Source organism: Pelodiscus sinensis, chromosome 12 (genome assembly GCF_052426305.1).
Source record: "Pelodiscus sinensis isolate ZL-2025 chromosome 12, ASM5242630v1, whole genome shotgun sequence".
Classification (NCBI taxonomy): Eukaryota; Metazoa; Chordata; order Testudines; family Trionychidae; genus Pelodiscus; species Pelodiscus sinensis.
The window spans coordinates 46,174,536-46,193,948 of NC_143063.1; the positions used below are offsets into that span (position 1 = coordinate 46,174,536).

At 46.6% G+C, this 19,413-nt stretch overlaps 1 protein-coding gene across 1 annotated transcript; it reads left to right on the top strand.

The window, feature by feature from the left end:
• The first annotated feature begins 1,931 nt into the window (after nt 1–1,931).
• Nucleotides 1,932–19,413, top strand: MAP1LC3B (microtubule associated protein 1 light chain 3 beta). The gene is made up of 4 exons (XM_075939929.2): nt 1,932–2,111; nt 7,388–7,443; nt 9,419–9,525; nt 17,546–19,413. Exons 1-4 carry the CDS (start codon nt 2,072–2,074, stop codon nt 17,718–17,720), a joined length of 378 nt encoding a protein of 125 aa, XP_075796044.1. The 5' UTR covers nt 1,932–2,071; the 3' UTR covers nt 17,721–19,413.

Here is a 19,413-nt window from a genome sequence, read left to right on the forward strand (position 1 = left end):
CAAAAAAGCTCCTTTTAGAAAAAAGCGGTGGCCATGTTTATGCTAATGAAGCACAGGATATTTAAATCCCTGCTTCGTTAGCAATTTTCACATGCCTAGTCTACATCTCTCTGTTAACAGACATGTGCAATCTAGACACAGCCTGAGAGCACAGCTCCCAGTGCTATAACCTGGTTCACACCATCGCTTTACAGTACAGCACTGTAACTTGCTGTGCTCAGGGTGGGCATGGAAGTGATTTTTTCACATTCCTGATCCAGAAAGTTACAGAGATGCACAGAGGAAGACAAGTTACCACACAATGGTTAAACTATACTAATTTAGCACAAATAGAGTTGCAATGCAGTAGTGCCATGGTTGGAAACATAAGGACAATTCTAACATGGACAAAGTCTGAGTGGTCTCTGTATGGTATAATTAAACCCACACTGCGGCATTCAGCTACAGGATTTGTTGAACCCAAACAACATGGTTTGGCTTTACTAGTGTAAGACCTGTGGGAGGAAATTACATGGAGAAGGCTACAGTTGTCATGGGGATATTTATATGGGGGTGGGAGTACAAGGTGTTGGCATTTGGCGGATGTTGTGGCAGGCATGATGCCAGGAGGCAGCTTGTGGTCAGTGTGGGGCTGGTAGAGGGGGGTCGCTACATGTGGGGATTGTGAGACACACAGGCGGCAGGCATTGTCAGGCGAAGAGATGGTTGGCTGGTGCTGGTACCGTGGGAGTGGCTGATACAGGTACAGTGAATGGGTGGGGTTGGGGCACCGGGGTGTACGGGTGTGACACAGCTGTGGGTGGGGCATTAGTAGGTTGTGAGGAGAACAAAGGGGCACTATGGCAGTGCATGCAAGCTGTGTGTCCCCACACACTGGGCCTGTGGTGGGGGAGGAGAGTACTGTGGGGGAGGGGAGCATGCAGTAAGGAGGGAGTTGGAGGGGGTACCAGTGTGTGCAGGGTGGTGGGGGAGGAGAGTACGGGGGGGAGGGGAGCATGTAGTAAGGCGGGAGTTGGAGGGGGTACCAGTGTGTGCAGGGTGGTGAGGGAGGAGAGTACTGTGGGGGAGGGGAGCATGCAGTAAGGAGGGAGTTGGAGGGGGTACCAGTGTGTGCAGGGTGGTGGGGGAGGAGAGTACGGGGGGGAGGGGAGCATGTAGTAAGGAGGGAGTTGGAGGGGGTACCAGTGTGTGCAGGGTGGTGGGGGAGGAGAGTACTGTGGGGGAGGGGAGCATGCAGTAAGGAGGGAGTTGGAGGGGGTACCAGTGTGTGCAGGGTGGTGGGGGAGGAGAGTACGGGGGGGAGGGGAGCATGTAGTAAGGCGGGAGTTGGAGGGGGTACCAGTGTGTGCAGGGTGACGGGGGGGGGGGGGGAGTGGGTTTGCCTGTGGTGGGGGAGGAGAGTACTGGGGGGGAGGGGAGCATGTAGTAAGGAGGGAGTTGGAGGGGGTACCAGTGTGTGCAGGGTGGTGGGGGAGGAGAGTACTGGGGGGGAGGGGAGCACGTAGTAAGGAGGGAGTTGGAGGGGGTACCAGTGTGTGCAGGGTGACTGGGGGGGGGGAGTGGGTGTGCCTGTGGCGGGGGAGGAGAGTACTGGGGGGGAGGGGAGCACGTAGTAAGCAGGGAGTATCAGTGTGTGACGGGGGGAGGGGAACATGTCGGGGTGTGCCCACACGCTGAGCTTGCGGTGGGGCGGACAGTACTGTGGGGCGGGCGCGAGGGCTTTGGCCACGGCTGGTGGGGTGGGGGTCCGAGCGGGGGAGGCGAGCTCCCCGCAATGCAGGGCGGGCCAGGATTGCCTCGCTCGGGGCCTGTTACTCGGGGAGCGGTTTGTTACTCCGGCCGCACGTCACGACCACGTCCCGCGCGCCCCCGCCTTCCCTCTCTGTTGCGCACGCGCACGGCTCCCCCCGCCACACTCCAGATGGCGACGGGGGAAGGTCCGCGCGGGGCCCCGCCCCCTGTGACGCACGGGTCAGCCGGCCCTGCTGGGGTGGGGGTCGAGGCAGGGGTGGAGTGGCGCAGCCAGTAGCCGCTGGAGCCGGAGCGGGCCGGGCCGAGCCGAGCCGCCGCCATGCCCTCCGAGAAGACCTTCAAGCAGCGCCGCACCTTCGGTGAGGCCCGGGCGGCCGGGGGGGGGGGGCTGTGTTCCAGCGCACGCAGCTCCCCCCTCGCTGCGCTGAGGGAGGGGGTTGTACCCGGCTCAGCGCCCCCCTCCCCCACCCCGGGGGGGGGAGGTGCTGCCCCCCCCAACACCCCCCTGGGCGCGCGGGGGACCTGCCTGCACCGGGGGGGGGGGTGAAGTGCAGGATCCGCGTCACCCTCCTCGCCGCTTGTTGCTCCCCGACCTGCTGGTGTCACTTGTTGGGGGGGGGGAGGGGGGGCTCCAAGTGCTCGTGACCCGACGGGCTGCGGCTTCTCCCAACACCCGTCTGGCTCCAGTTCTCCTCCACGCGTGTCCTGGCGCTGACAGCAGGAGGCTCGGCTCGCGAAGGGGTCGGATACCCGCATTGTTTCAAGGAGTGGCCACAAAAGGCTGCCCCATGGCTGGGCTTGGCCCGGTGACATGCAGAAAGGAAGGGTGGCACTGCAGTCGGCCTGGGAGGCTTGGCTTGGACATGCCCATGCCCCTCTTTATGGAAGCCAGGACACGAGGAGAGCCTTTGTGTTGTTGTTCGACTGCTGTCTAAACTGGTTTTCCTGCCTGCTGGAGGGGAACAGCCTTCCTGCCACACTGCAGAAAATGAAAGTAAAGGTCGGAGGGTGGTTTGTTTTCATTTTGTATGAGCTGCAAAGTGGTACTTGTTCCACATCAACGGGCAGGGAAACCTGCCTGTGGGCTGGCAAGCAAGGCAGCAATGGGACCACACTTTCAAGTGGACAGAGACCCTGAAAGTTGTTTGTTAGAGGGGTTTTGTGGCATGGTGGTGTTAACTTGCACCAAAAGGATGAAATGCACTGCAGAATTAGATACTTTGGCCGATGATGGTGCATGTCCATATAATCCTGCAGAACTTCCAGGAGCCTGTCCCTTACGGAGTTAGGCATATAACCCCTTGCTATCACAATTTGGCATCCAATTTCTGATGTTCTGTCAACATGAGAATTAAATGCTACTGAGTTTTGACTCTAACATGGAAATAATTCCCCACCTAAGAATTTGTAAGCAGACTAAAATGCATTCCTTGCATCTCTTATTAGTTCTTCAAAGGCCACTGAGCATAAAATATACTATTTAATGTTGGCTGTGGAAACCAGATTATAGTCCCTTTCAGTAAGCACAGGTTTAAAACAGTTAACTAGAATGGTGCTAACACACTTCCTGGTTAAGATAGAGCCAAAAAGATGGAAGGGCTGCATTCTGCAGTCTGTTCATATATTGATCAGTGAGGAGGGCTGGAATGCCATCAAAGGTCTGTACTGGGACCAATACTGTTCAACCTATTTATAAACGATCTGGAGAAAGGGATAAACAGTGAGATGGCAAAATTTGCAGATGATACTAAACTGCTCAAGATAGTTAGACCAAAACAGACACTAAAGAGCTTCAGAAAGATCTTACCAAACTAAGTGATCGGGCAACAAAATAGCAAATAAAATTTAATGTTGAGAAATGTAAAGTAATGCATATTGGAAAAAATAATCCCAACTATACATACAAAATGGTGTGGGCTAATTTAGCTATACCTATTCAAGGGAGAGATCTTGGAGTCCTTGTGAATAGTTCTCTGAAAACATCCACTCAATGTGCAGCAAGTCAAAAAGCAAATAGAATGTTAGGAATCATTAAAAAGGGATAGAGAATAAGACAGAGAATATCTTATTGCCTCTATATAAATCCATGGTACTCCCACATCTTGAATACTGCATACAGATGTAGTTGCCTCATTTCAAAAAAGATTATATTGACATTGGAAAAGGTTCAGAAAAGGGCAACAAAAATAATTAGGGGTTTGGAATGGGTCCCATATGAAGAGAGATTAAAAAGACTAGGACTTTTCAACTTAAAAAAAGAGGAGACCAAGGGGGGATGTGACTGAGGTCTGTAAAAATCATGACACATCTGGCAAAAGTGAATAAGGAAAAGTTATTTACTTGTTACCATAAGAACTAGGAGTCACCAAATGAAATTAATAGGTAGCAGGTTTAAAACAAAAGTAAGTTTTTCTTTACTCAATGCACAATCTTTACTCTGGATCTCCTTGGCAGAGGATGTTGTGAAAATCAGAACATTAACAGGGTTCAAAAAAGAACTAGATAAATTCACGGAGGTTAGGTCTATCAATGGTTGTTAGTCAGGATGGGCAGGAATGGTGTCCCTAGCCTCTGTTTGTCAGTGGTTGGAAATGGATGGCAGAAGAGGGATCACTTAATCAATTACCTGTTGTGTTCCCTCCCTCTGAGGCATCTGGCATTGGCTATGATTTGGAGACAGGATACTGGGTTAGATGGACCTTTTGGTCTGACTCAGTCTGGCCATACTTATGTTCTTATCTTTTTATTGTTCATAGAGCCTCCATTTATTTAAACAAGAATAGGTAGCACAGCCTGTTCCACTTGAAGTGCAAAGTTTTCTATGTAAAATGAAATTGATGGAAGTAATTGATCCATACTCTCCTGCTTCTGCACCTCCAGTCTCTGGGTTGGCACAAACTACACTCAATAGCCCGTACTCATCCCCACTCTCACATCACTCACAACACAGGCACTAGCTAGAGCAGGGGTGGGCTGTAATTTTTGATGGGGGGGGGGAGGAGGAATGCAAAAAAATTAGGGAAGTGATCAAGTGCTACACTCTTCCGTGATATTACTGGAGGAGGTGTTTGGTCTGGGATGGAGGTTGGGTGAAGGAGAGAGTTTTGGCCTGGGGACTAAAGTGTGTGTGTGGGGGGGGGGGGGGGAATGTAGGGGGTTTGGCTTGTAATCTTCAGCAGTGGTCTGGGGTACAGGAATTTGGGTTGTGACCTGGAGCAGAGGATGGGGTGCAGGATCTGGGAGGGGATCTGGGGGCAGGAACAGGTCAGAGGGTTTGGGTTATGTGGGGCAGAGGGCAGGGGTGCCAAAGGCATGGTCTGGCCAGGAGACTTACCTGCCTGACTCCTGGCCAGAAGTCTCAGGCAGACTCCCTGCCTACCCCGCCCTCATACTGGCTGAAGGGAGCATGTGGTCTTTGAATAGCTAGGAGGGGTGAGGGAGGGTGCATTGCAGGCAGCTCCTATTGACTAGAAACCGTCCAATGGGATTGTTCTGTGGGAAGGGGGAATCTTGTGAAGCCTCTGCCCCCTTCCCCAGGCTCCAGCTGTATTTTGCCCAGGCCTGAGCTAGAGTATGAGATCTCTGGCAGATCTTACCAATATAATCTGCCTTTTCTCCTGGAACCTCAAATATCAGTAACTTCCCTCCAAAAGCCATTCTTCCCCCTTATTCCTATCAACAGCCTTAGTCCCAGATATTCAGTTCAGATAGGATGGCAGCCAATTACTTGCCACTACAACTAATGCGGTCAGAGTACAGCTTTTATCTGCAACCGACTGAGACCCGATTTTGAACACACAAATCTCAGATTAGTCTGGCTCCCATTTTGTGCTGCTTCTAGTCCATGCTAATAGCATTAGAACCGGACAGAATTCCCATATGAAAACTCCTCTATTTCAGTAGAGAATAGGGATGTAAATGGGTAGCTGGTTATCTGGTAAACATTGCCTTACTGGCATGCTTACTGGGGTAACTGTTAACCGGTGGCTGGCTGGGCTGTAGGCAGGGGGCTGCTCCAACCAGCTGGGCCTACTATGCCAGTGGCTGGTTAAATATATTGTTCAACCGGTTAAACTTTGAAATAGGATTTTATATACCTAATAGGAAAGCTACTAAAACCAAGTTTCATTGCTTGGTTGAGGATTACTGTTCCCTCTCTCTTTACCTCCCTGTAACTCTGCTATTTCTGGTAAATTTAAGACTTGATATTGCTAAATGGCATACTTCTGTCCTCAAACATGGTGATGGTAGACCCTAAGGACTGAGGGTTGCATTAGAATATCTGGAACTCTTCCCTATGAAGTGGTGCTGGTCTATTGACTGGAAGTTAATTTGGGTACTTAGGGATTTGAGTAAAAGGAAGTTGGTTTAAAGATCTTAAGTTTTGGGAAATCATAAATTCCTACACATCACTGAAGAGCTCATCTTTACAAGCTTTAGCTTTGCTTTTTTCTTGTTTGAGACTAAATTCGATTTGAAAATCATGAATCACATGTGCTACATGTCATTATTAATTATGTAGAAAGCTTGTATATAATTGGTGGATGTATGAGGTCTTAGCAGTAATGAAAGGGCAGTTGTGAAAAGCAGAATGACAGGCCAGGTAACCTGTTTTTATCTTAGAATAAAAGTTACTGGACTGGGTTGATAGGAGAAGAGGAGCCATTAGCAACAGCTCTGAAGATCTGTTCTTACTACAAGAGGCTGCTAATACATCTAGGCTGTGCTTTAGCATACAGTTTTTTTTTTTTTCTCCAGGAGGTATTTATAGAGGGACATGGCCCATAAGCAGAGAGAACTGGAGATAAAGTCTGAGTTCACAGCAAATCCAAATTCAGGGTTGGTGTAAGCAAGCATGACTGACTTTAGAGTAGTTGCATCATTTTACACAAGGTTTGACTTCTGTATTGGCTCTCTGTGTTATATCTGTGCTAATAATACCTCCCTTTAAAAGGTAATGAGACTTGTCTTACAAACTGGCATGGATAAATACTGAACAAACCAGCATTTATAAGAACAGCACCATCAGTATGGGTGGCGATATGCAATTAATAAAAATGTGGTAGTATTAATTACATTTTTATTAGCTATGCCATGAATGTACATTTTATTAGAATACACAGTGTAAGCTGGTGTTAATCTAAGAGCTAGGACTACCTGAAACATACCACTCCAGCCAGCAACTCCCTTTTCAGGAACACAAGATTAAACCAAGAATAATATCATGTTAAATTTCCAAAAAAGGAATATGGTATAAATGTACAACATGACTTGCTGCAGCAAATTCACATGATTAAATGTTGCTTCTTTGGGCCTCTCATTCTGCATTAACATAGTTTAGAGTTCTCAACCAAAATTACTTTAGTAGTCATCTTGCTAGTCTCAGAATGGAATAGAATTGTTAACCCTGATTGAAGAGTCAGTATGTATCACTGCTTTGTTTTAGACAATTGCCTACTCTGAACTGGTTCTTTATTCTTTTAGTAACTACTTTCTCACTTCTTCCAGTAGCAGAAAATCTGCTAACAAGTAAGAGCCTGAAGAAATAGCATACCTTGTATCCTTGAGGCTTAAAACAAAACCAATGTGATGTGTATCTGGGCATTTAGATAGGCAATTGTTTTTCCTCCCCCAGAGCAAAGAGTAGAAGATGTGCGACTGATTCGAGATCAGCATCCAACAAAAATACCAGTAAGTAGAGTTTTTAATTCTTCCTTTCCATGACAAGAAAGGCAAGTAAAGGCCAGAATGTATCAGACACACAGGATTCCTGTAGGAATAAAAGATTGTCCTTTCGGGGTGACCTGGTCTTGAGGAAATAATCCTCAGATTGACAATCAATGACTAACATGTTAGCTGGTTCAGCTGCTAATCAGGTGACATGGGCTTCTTGTATGTTTATATGGTGTAAAGCTACTTGTAACAGAACACTTCAGATTTGGGCCAGTGACAGCTCTAGGTGCGACTCCCTGAATGCAGAAACTGAGCAAGTGTCTTTCTAATACAAGAGTGCTCAGTAACTCCTGTCAAGAGTGTTACTCACAAGAGCAAAGTATAACTGTTGTTTGAATTACATCTAGGGATTATAAAACCAGTAGTCCTGTAGCACCTGAGACTAACAAAAACATATATATAGTATCATGAGCTTTCGTGGGCAAAACCTACTTCCTCGGCTCATCTGAGGAAGTGGGTTTGCCCATAAAGGCTCATGATACTATATATATATTTTTTGTTAGTCTCTAAGGTGCTACAGGACTACTTTGGTTTTTTGTTACAGACTAACATGGCTTACCCCTTTGAGACATAAGGGTTCATACAGCAAAAATGTGCCTCTACCACCTTAGATAGAGGCTCTTTTTCTGGAGACCTCAGATGTCTGGTGGGAGTGGTTCTTCTGAAAGACTGACTCTTGTTCCTCAACTCACTTGTGTTTCATCTATACCAGTGGTTCCCAACCTTTTTGATACAGGGGACCAGCAAACCCATTCACAAACTTTTGGTGGACCTGTAACATTATATTTGCATATTCATTATGCAAATAATGGATATACAAATAAAACATTATTGTTCTGCCAAAATCCCTGCCCCCAGTGCCAGCCCTAATCCTTTGAGCCCCCAAGCCCTCTGACCCCCAGCACCAGCCACTGACCCCAGAAGCCCCTGCACTCAACACCTGCAATGCCAGCCTCCTTTTGAGCCCCTCAGTGTCAGTCTCCTGCCCCTTAGAGCCTTCTACCACCAGACCCCTCAGTACCAACCTCCTGTTTCCAGAGCCCCACTGCACCCAACCTCCCCCAGTTCTAGTCCCCAATATTAGCCCCATCCCAGTACCTGCCCCGCCCCCCTCACCTATCCTGCATGGGCAGCCTGGATCATGCCTTTGCAATTGCAAAGCAAAACAAAGCTATCCTAGTGTAAAATGAAAAGGAAGCTATGCCAAGAGAGATACCATATTGTTAATTTTTCTGAATCATCGTTCTTTGCATGATGATTACCTTTCTTTCGTGTCTTGGTGTAAAACTATATTTAGAGGACGTTAATAAAGTGTGGGAGACACCTTGTTTCTCTGAATACAACAGCAGTAATTTAATCAGGGTTATCCCCCTAATTTGAGGTTTTTGCTCTCAGATGTTTCCCAATGCTGAAAACTGATACGTTGTAAAGGAATTTCCACTGACTATAGCATCTGATTAAAAAAAACAAGTCAGAAAAAAAGAAACTTTCCACTGTTCTGGGCTACTTTCTAGTGAAGTGTGAGAAGACTGTTATACAACAGGGCTGGTTCACCACTTAAAACAAAATGAAAACTGAAATGACTTGCATCTCTGACTCTAATCCTGGGCTGAATTGATTTCTCTATAGCCAAACTAGTTCTGTTCTTTCTAATTGAACAAAGATTCCCTCTGCCACTAGGCAAGAAAAATACTAATAGTTTATAAGAAGACCCCCGTTTAAACTTGTTAACCGAGTAGAAAGGACTGAACAGAAACATACATATCTGTAACTAGACAATGGTGGAACTGCAACTCCTAAAGTAAAGTAGCTACTTACTGACACAGTTCAGTAGGTTCTGTTCTTGAACGTTTAGTAATAAACCAAGTAAGTCAAGAAAAGCCCCTGTACTGCCTTATAACTGCTATTTCAGAGTTTAATTGTTTCCTTCCAGGTGATTATTGAAAGGTACAAGGGGGAGAAGCAGCTTCCAGTTCTGGATAAAACGAAGTTCCTGGTACCAGATCATGTCAACATGAGCGAACTAATCAAAATAATCAGGTATGTTAAGGACTTAGAGTATGATAAATCAAGAGTCATAGCTCAGTGTTAATCTGTTAGCTAATGAATACTTTGGAAAACTGATAGGGAGATGCCATCAAGCACACCTCCTTGTGATAGAGCATGGTCTTGTAGGCCTACTGCAGCAATGGAGAACCGTTTTTGGGATAGGGACCACTGACCCACAGAAGAAAAGTCAGTTGAGGGCCACACACAAGTGAGAAGCTAAACCAGGGGTGGGAAATAATTTTAGAAGGGGGGCTACTTCACACATTTTTGAAGTGGCTCTGGGCTGCCCCAGAAGGGGCAGGGCCAGGACTCTTCCTGTGCTCCCCCACCCACACATCCTGATTGGCTTGAGGGCGAGAGGTGTACATGAAGTCTTTGACCCTCCCCCAGCACCTAGAGAGAACTGCCAGCTGTTTTGAACAGCTGGCGGTTCCCTCTAGGCGCTGCACACCCCTAGTAGCAGAAGGAGACTTAATGTGCTCTGCTCTGTCTTCAGGCCAGTTAGGGCCTGGGGGTGGGAGAACATGTGAAGTCTTTGCCCCCTGTCCCCACCCTGCAAGGGGTACATTGTGCCTAGAATGAACTGCCAGCTGTTCAAATCAGCCGGCAGTTCACTCTAGTGCCGCTTCCTGCTGGTTGGAGGAGACTTCACATGTCCCAGGTATGGATTGGCCTGGGGGTAGAGGGGCGGCCGTGGGCCAAATCAGTTGGCATGGCAGGCTAGATCTGGCCAACGGAGGCTCTCTTGCCCACCCCTGAGTTAAACCCCTCCCTCCACCTCATTGACCTGGGCCCCAAGTGAGAAGGGGAGGGGGGGGGAGAAATGAGAGATGTGGCCCCCAACTAAGAAGCAGAAAGACACTCAACTCATTATCTTTAGGCTCCAACCCCACAGTGAGCAGGCACCAGGTGACAAGGCTCAGGGCTTACTCTGAGGGCTGGATTAACTCTTCTGGGGGCTCAGGACAGTAGATTTTGTGGAACCCTCTAGGCCAGTGGTTCCTGAACTTTTTGGCATTAAGCCTCCTTTTTGATTTGAGAAATCCTCACCCCCCCTCCCAATAGCAGCAAAACTCAAGTGGCCTTTTAAAGGCAGAGCAGGCATTGCCCTTTTAAGGTGGCCATTTTGAAGTCTGCCACAGCCAGCCTGAGCAGATGGACAGACCAGGCTCTTTCTTGGGGGGAGGAGGGGGAAGAGACTGGGTCATCTCACGCCCCCCTGGAATTTCTTCACCCCCCCCCCCCTTTGGGAACCCATGCTTTAGGTTTTAGAGTGGTGCCAAATGTGCGGAGTTCCGTGAGCTGGGAGGGGGCTACAAGGGAGCAGGCTGGGGGGGGAGGGCTGGTAGGAGTGGGGTGAATGTGGTGGGGAATTGGGGCACCCACCTGGTGCAGTTTCTGGGAATGGCATAGGTGGTCCTATGCCACCCCGTGCTTTTGGGCACCATTCTCTGCTGCTGTCAGTGGCTGCAATTCCTGGTCATTGGGCGTGACTGGGGTGAAGCCTGCAAGAAAGTGCAGGAACAGAACTTGTCTGAACTGCATTCTCCCTGGGGTCGGGGGAACAGCAGTGCACAGAGCCACTTCTTCCCTCCTGCCAGGCAGTCTGTGGGCTGGATGCAGCCTGTGGCTTGCCTTGATGGAGCACTGGCTCCCTGCTACAGGATGGGGAGGAGGCAAAGACCCAGGCTGGATCAAGGCAGGCTGCAGGTTCCCTATCCATGACCTACTGCCATCTGTCTCTCTCTTTGGGTCTTTCAGAGACTTACACAAATCTAGGGATTGAGAACAAGATGCTCAGTTGTGGAGATCTTACTAATTCTTTTTACAGAGTACAGCTCCTCTTTCCACTCCTGTTTAACACAGTTAGTCCCTAAAGTCCAACCTTTCAGCCCTATGGTTAAGACTCTCAACTTCAGGAGTCTTTAGCATGTCTCCTGAAGCTGGATTACTATGCAGGATAAAGACAAGCACATCTGATCAGGCATCCACAGCTCCCTTCGAGTAGGGTTACAATTCAGGCTAGGTGTAATCCTCAGCCTCTTTTTACTTACTGCTTTTATTTGTCCCCTTGGCACGGTTATAGGTCAATATTGTCACTTCTGAGTCTTGGGTATAGAATCTTAGAACACTAGAAATGGAAGGGACCTTGAGAGATCATCAAGTCCTGTCCCCTGCCCTCACGGCAGGACCAAGCACCATCTAGATTAGGGGTGGGCAGTACATTTTAATGGGCCACTCCCAAGATTTTGGAAAGTGGTCAAGGGCCGCATTTCTACTGAGGGGCTTTGGGGCCTGGGACAAAGATTGGGCGCAGAAGGGAACATGGGGTAGGATACTGAGGTGTGTGTGTGGGGGGGTGTGGCGCCTGAGGGGGAGTTGGGATGAAGGAGAGAGGGTTGTGATCTGAGGTAGAGGCTTGGGATGCAGACTCCAGGAGGGAATATGGGTGTAGGAGAGGATTCTGGCCTGAGGGAGAGACTCTAGGTGCGGGGTTTGGGAGGGAGTTGTGACCTGGGGAAAAGGGATACAGAGAGTTTGGATGGTGGCCAGGGTGCGGGTGCCAGAGGCAGGCTCTGGCTAGGAGGCGCTTACCTTGTCATCTCCCAGTCAGCAGCTCTGAATGAACCTGAAGGCTGCAGTCACAAGCTGCTCCCATAGGGCTCTGCTCCAGGCAGGGTGAAGTAGGGGGAGGAAGGAAGCTTCATTTGCTGCCAGCAAAATATCTCAGCTGCTGTTGATTGGAATCTGGCCAGTGGGAGCTGAGACACTTTTCTGAGGGGCGGGACAAGAGACAGCACAAAGCCTTCCTCCTCGCTCACACAATAGAGCAGCCACATTTAAAGCAGCTGCCACTGTGCTTAAGGGTCCCAGCGAGGCAGCTGTGGGCCAGATCTGGCTTGCTGGCAGCCTCTTCTCTACCCTGGATCTAGATCATCTCTGGTGGATGTTTAACCTGCTCTTAAATATCTCCAATGATGGAGATTCCACAACCTCCCTAGGCAAAATCTATTCCAGCATTTAACCACCCTGACAGGAAATGTTTCCTAATGTCCAACCTAAACCTCCCTTGCCACAATTTAAGCCCATTGGTCCTTGTCCAGTCCTCAGAGGTCATCAGAGATTAGTTGCTCTCTCTGGTAGTACTTTCTTCCAACTGAGCACTGGTAGCCTTTTATCAGGCTTAGGCACTCATTAGTCAACTGCCCAGGTGGTGTTAATTAACTCCATAAAGGTATGTTGAAATGCCTTGTTCCAGTAATGTAGTTGGAGAACTCTGTTTACCCATTTCATACTTGAATATGGAGTTTTGTTTTGATTAGGTACCCACTTCTTTTTCTTTTTTTTTCTTTTTTTTTAACTACTACTCTACTGGTTTGGTCTCCTTCAAATCGGTAATGAACAGACTGGGCCCTGGCTCCCTTTTAAGGAGTCGGCCACGGTAACACCATTTAACAAAGTATACTTGTTTTTGTATCAGTGGCTATCAGTTAGAGCTGTAATATTTTTTATCAAAATTGTTATACCAGTACAGATTGGCTCTCTCTGGTCCAGCATCATTGGGACCTGATCGGTCCCAAACAAAAGCATTTGCCAGACCAGGGGAGATCTCCTGCCACCAGCCTCCATGTCCGTCATCTGCTACTGGTAGGCTGCCCCAGCAGGCAACCCTAACTCACCCTCTCCCCTCCCCCCAACCTGGCTGGGTTGCTTGTCAGGCTACTGCTGGCTCCGGCACCTGCTGTGGGACTCCGTTCCTGTGCAGCTGGGAGCAGCCGTGGGGATGGGGCTCTGACCCGGGGGCTCCACACAGCCCCATCCTGTCCCTGCACAGCTGGGGGAAATCACAGGGCTCCAACCCCAACCTCGCACTCCTGGCGGCTGCCGGAGGGCTCCAGCCCCGCTCCCATGCTGCACCCAACCAGGCCTGATGTCCCGCCTGGCTGGCCTTCCTGGGCTCCCGGACTCTCCTAAACCACAGATGTTGCCAGACCAGAGAGTCCTGGATTTTGGAGGTACAGCCTCTACAACTGCTTCGCTTTACATTTGAGAATAGCTATACTGCCATAAAGCATCTCTACCACTATAGCTGCATCCAAACAAGGGGGCCAAAGCACTTTGTTGGGTCTCACTGAAACAGTGCTCTGTGTGTGCAAGAGAGCGAACAAACGCTAATTGAAAATGTTGAATCCCATAATAGTCGTGCACTGTGGTGCTTTGATATCCATGCTGCTTACAGAGACTTTGGCTGGATATTGTAATGCTTCAGAGGAAAGTCAAAGGAGAAGTTAAATAGAAACACGGTAATATTACATTGCATCATAATGTCAGTGCTATGCAGCAGAGGAAATCCGTAAACAGCTCCCTATCTTTAAGAAGAGTCCTGTGCCTTTATATCCACAGAAATTACCCAAGAATATCTGCATTGATATATGCATCTGCAGATACCTATGGATATCTGCAGATTTGCATGGTTCTAGATACAAAATTTGTATCCACATTTGCAAAAATGAGCTGAGGATATCCATGAATTTGCAGGGCTTTAAATATAAGCAGGGAATATTTGATTAGAGGGTAGTAAGTAACCATCAGTATTGGGTATCGTTCACCATTTGCATCTAGTTGATTGCTTCACTAATGTTCTAACTAATAGAGATAGAAATGTAGCCGTGTTAGTCTGGTGTAGCTGGAACAAAAAACAGGACTATGTAGCACTTTAAAGACTAACGAGGAAGTGGGTCTGGCCCACGAAAGCTCATCACCTAATAAACCATCTTGTTAGTCTTTAAAGTGCTACATAGTCCTGTTTTTTGTTCTAACTAATAGAGTGGCTATTTCACTGGCTGAACTGTAAATGTGAGTTGCTGCTTTTATAGCACTCTTTGGACAAACAATAGAGACCCTTTCCTTTGTTACTAACAGTCTGATAAGGGGGATTTTTACAATGTCATTGCCTAATCTTAATTCTCACATAAGGACAGTGGGAACTGACTTCAGAATTAGGATCCCAAAGTATTTTTGGAGCAGTTTGAAAGACTTTTTAATTAAGATCATGCTTGGGGCTTGTCTACACAGATGCATAGGAAAACTTAATCCAAATTAACTTTTAACTAACCTATTTTACATTCACACCAACATGTATTAAATCCCTTTGTGGATGCTCTTATTCATAATTAAGGTATCTTTAATTTGGTTTCTCTTAATTAATTTCCAAATGGAATTAAGGTAAATGAGTATAGAAATGGATTAAGATAAACCAAATAACTCTAAATAACATCCAAAAATGGATTTAAATTAATCTAAATTAACTGTGTGAATTTCCCTGTGTAGACAAGAATTTAGTTGTAAGGTCTCCCTGCTACTCAGTCTTTTTATCCATTTTTGTGCTAGACTTCAATGCCCATGAGTGACTTTTTACAATTGGTCTTGGTCTTACCCTTGCACTTTTGCATATACCAAACCATAGCCGCTCTGTGGGAACATCTTCCTGTGCTGTCCAATGGTTGTTACATTGTCAGCCTTTTGTACCCTGAGTGCTTAGAATTTGAGCTCAAGCTGGCTCGTCTGCTGTGCTGTAGCTAAGAGTACAGCAATCTTCTGTTTAGAGATGTGCAGCTGCACAAGCCAAAAGTGAAGTTGGCAGGAAGCAGCTCTGTCTGCTACCATGGGCCCACAACTACGCAGAGCGGTGGAACAAGTATTCATGTGCTGTTAGCTGTCTGCTGTGAAAAGGCAGTCGGACTCCTCAGCCCCATGCTCATGCAGATTGACAACCCATTAATTCCTTTTCAAGCCCTCCATTTTCCCTCACTTTAGTCCTGCACTTACCTGCTCCAGTATACAGCAGAAGGCTGTATACTCCAAAGCCTTAAGAATAAGCGCATTTGTCTTGCTTCAGTCATGTATGGGCAATGCTATGATTTCCTTACACCTCCCTCCTCCCCTCCGGAATATTGTAATGCATGTCATGGCAGAGGGGTGTGTGTGGGGGAACCAGGATATGTCACTAAGGGTGGGGATGATCTAGAGAATGAGGTAACCTTGCAGCTGTGGTTCCTGTCCCACAAGGGTGGGCCTGGCTCCCCATTCCAGGCATTGTGATGAAGGCAGAGGGCCACATTTTATTCCAGCTCGAGAGCTGGATGCACCAAACCCTCAGATAGCCAGATTACAGCACTTGGAGGTTAAGGAGCTGCTGCTGCAGGGGTGACAAGATTTATTCAAATTCACAATTACCGTGAACACTAAGCTTCATGCCAAAATCCTAGCCGCCTGTGAGACCCTCAGTAAGGCTGTTTAGGTCTCTCCTCTGTAATCTTGTAAAGGCCAATTTGTTTAAAAATGTCAGGGTGCTTTCCAGGGAATATTAAACGAAAAGCTGTTCAGGTTAGGCCAAGATGGAATTTTCCAAGTGCTTGTGAAAGTCATGATTCCATCCTTATGTCAGGGTCTAACCTGGCTTTCCTGTTCCACAGCTTTGAAGGTTCTAGAGCTTGACTTTTCCAAATTGTGCTTGCAGATAAGCCATCCTAATCTCATTGTTTACAGTTACTTGATTTCAGTCAATGAGCAGTTTCTACACTAACTTTTGGATTTGTACCCACTTCTGTAAGAACTGGTATCTGCTGCCCTGGGGACATTTGACAATCTTTTAAAAATACACTAACAAGATTTTCTCTGCTTCCCCCCATCAAATGGATAATCAAGAAACAACAGAAGCTAACTACACGATCTTAGGTTTATCCCAACAGCTCTCCAAAACACCTGTCTCCTTTGCAAGAGGCAAGGTGGACTTTAGTGTCACATTGAAGACATACCGGAGTTCCACAGGTCTGAGGCCCTAATGGAGAACACCCTGCCAGCTACTATGGGGATTCAGATTATTGGGTGAATTTGGGCTCCAGTTCCATATTGTTACAATGAGAGGTTCCGTAACTAAGCCTAAATGCCCAAGTCTTTTGGACCTTTTTACATAAAGGCTGTGTCTACACTGGGCCACTTATTCCGGAAAAGCAGCTGCTTTTCCGGAATAACTTGAAAACTGTCTGCACTGGCCGCTTGCTTTTCCGGAAAAGCAATGACGATCTAATGTAAAATTGTCATTGTTTTTCCGGAAAAACTATGCTGCTCCCGTTTGGGCAAAAGTGCTTTTCCGGAAAAACTGTTCTGGAAAAGGGCCAGTGTAGACAGCCCAGTAGTCTTTTCCGCAAAAAAGCCCCAATCGCGAAAATGATGATCGGGGCTTTTTTGCAGAAAAGCGCGTCTACATTGGCATGGCTGCTTTTCCGGAAAAAGTGCTTTTCCGGAAAAAGTGCTTTTCCGGAAAAGCACCTGCCAATGTAGACACGCTTTTTCCGGAAATACTTATATAACGGAAAACTGTTCCGTTTTAAGCTTTTCTGGAAAAGGGTGCCAATGTAGACACAGCCAAAGTGTTTCTGGCTCTAGGGCTGTGTCTACACTGCACCCTTTTTCCGGAAAAGGGATGCAGATTAGACACTTCAGTATAATTATTCTGTAGCCTCTGCATAGACACTTGAGTGCAAGAGGGCCTTTTCAGAGTTTAGTTTAACCCGCTTCCTAAGTGACAAGTTAAATCGAAAAAATGGCACTTTTATACTGGAATAAGTATCTGCATAGGCAGGTGTGTCACACTATAACTATGCTGTTATAACCCCACTGGTATCTTTGGCAAACTTTCCCATCTAGGTTTCCTACAAGAGAGACAGCCTCTATTTCAGGACTTGTCTGCATAGTGAGTTAGTGCAAAACAGCTGGGCTGTAAGTTCTCAAGCACGTTACCAGTCCACACAGACCCTGTGGGCATGCCTTGATGTGCTGCTTACAGGACTGCATTAATGCTCAGCAGGAAACTTGTCGTGTACATGAGTAAGTTTGCAAAGACAGCGTGCACTAACGCCGCATGCAGACAAGCGCAAAGTGAGCTTTTGTTAGAGGATACTGGGGTAACACACAGCTTTGTTACTGTAGCACTTTCTTTCTTTAACAGACGACGCCTGCAGCTGAATTCCACTCAGGCTTTCTTCTTACTGGTGAATGGACACAGCATGGTGAGCGTGTCAACCCCTATATCGGAGGTGTACGAAAGTGAAAAGGATGAAGATGGATTCCTGTACATGGTATATGCCTCTCAGGAAACTTTTGGAGTGCAATCTTCTGTGTAAGCCATTCAAGTGGCTTCTAGTCTAAGATTTTGGTTTTACCTTCTACACCCCAGGCCCACCCCAGGTAAAAGAAAGGGATGTCACCTACTTCTCTCAATACCGTAGCATAGTTTTGCTGTAGCAGGTGTCCTTCTCTTACCTTGCCTTGTTTGTGAATATTAAACAGCTGAGTGCGAGTACAGACAAGCATTAATCCAGCTTTGAAAACCTGCTGTCATTTCACACAGGCACGCTTGTTCTAAGTCTCTGGACTTCCTGAATAGAACCATACTTTGCACATTCAGATTGCTAGCACAAGAAACATTTGACTGACTTCAGTGATGCAGGAAATGGCAGTTTCCAGTAGCGAACTAAAGTGTGTGTGTGACATCTTTGTTTACTCCTCTTAGAGCAACTAGAAAGTGCTCCTTTTCATGGAAAGAGGGTTCCTTTTTCCATCATGGAGCAAATGTATAAGGGTCTAAAGTGTAAGTTTGTGTATATTTAGTACATCTCTGGAAGCATTTGCCTCAGTAGTTGCAGAAAGTCAGGGCAAGTGGTGATGGGGTAATAGTTTCCTGGTATTGCTACTGCATAAGATAAGATGCCAAGTTCTTGATTATTATTCATACCAAACCCCACAGCTTTACTCTAATTTTAGCAAGGATGTATATTAAGATTATTCCAGGCTAGCCCCTGAACACACTTAACATTAAGAGAAACCTCTATCTATTAAGAATCTTCTAGTTTCACTGACACAAATGGCTGCCCCCTCTGAGCTAGCTTTCAGTGGATAGTCCCTCCTAACCTGAGGGTCAGCTTTTTTCCCAGAAAATAATGGGGGTTGTTTGGTTAAAAGAATTTGCTTCCATGAACATGACTGGGTGATAAGATGGAGCCACTAAAAATGGGTAAAGCCCCCCTTGCGATCTTGGTCTTAGTTTTACTAAGATGCACCATTCCAGCTTATTTCTTCTTGATTACTGTTCCCTGTACTCAGCTAAAAGGTCATTTATAAACTCTTCAGTGCTCAAAGTCAAACTCAAAGACAAACTTTGTTTAAACACTGTTCTACTGAAGACATTGGATTCAAACATACAATTAAAAACATGAATCTAGCTGTCAGTTGCTTGTTTGTTCAGGTGATAACTAATGGGGGAAATGCTTTATAAACTCATTTCACATTCAGGAGTTTGTTTTAAAGTTATGAGGAACAACCAGCTAGTCTATCACTGAAGCTTCTGCCAATTGCATGGAGTTACTAGTATCATGAATAGGGATACATCCTATGCAGAGGGTTCTAAGTAGGATCAGTGTTCTGACACTGGAGTCGCTGTAAAGATTTGCAGGCTGAGATTTACCCTTGTATATCATGTGTAAGAATTAATTATATCTGTAAGTGGAAATTTACTTACTTCTGGGGGAGAGGCAGGAGAGAAGCAATACTACTGCATCTTGGCACTCTGTACAACATCCAGGTGTATAAATTGTATCTACACCTTTCTGCATGCATCTTGTTCACTATACTTATTTAATTTTTAAATGTTCATTGTTTTTTTACTTAATGTAAACTCTAGAAGCAGCTTGTCCTATGTTTAATTTTGTGTAAAACTGTCTTAACTCATGAGTCATTCTTGTAATTACTGTGATCAATGACTGATTCCTGTACAAATGTTGCTTTTTTTAAAAATTAATACAGTGCTTGATATGACAA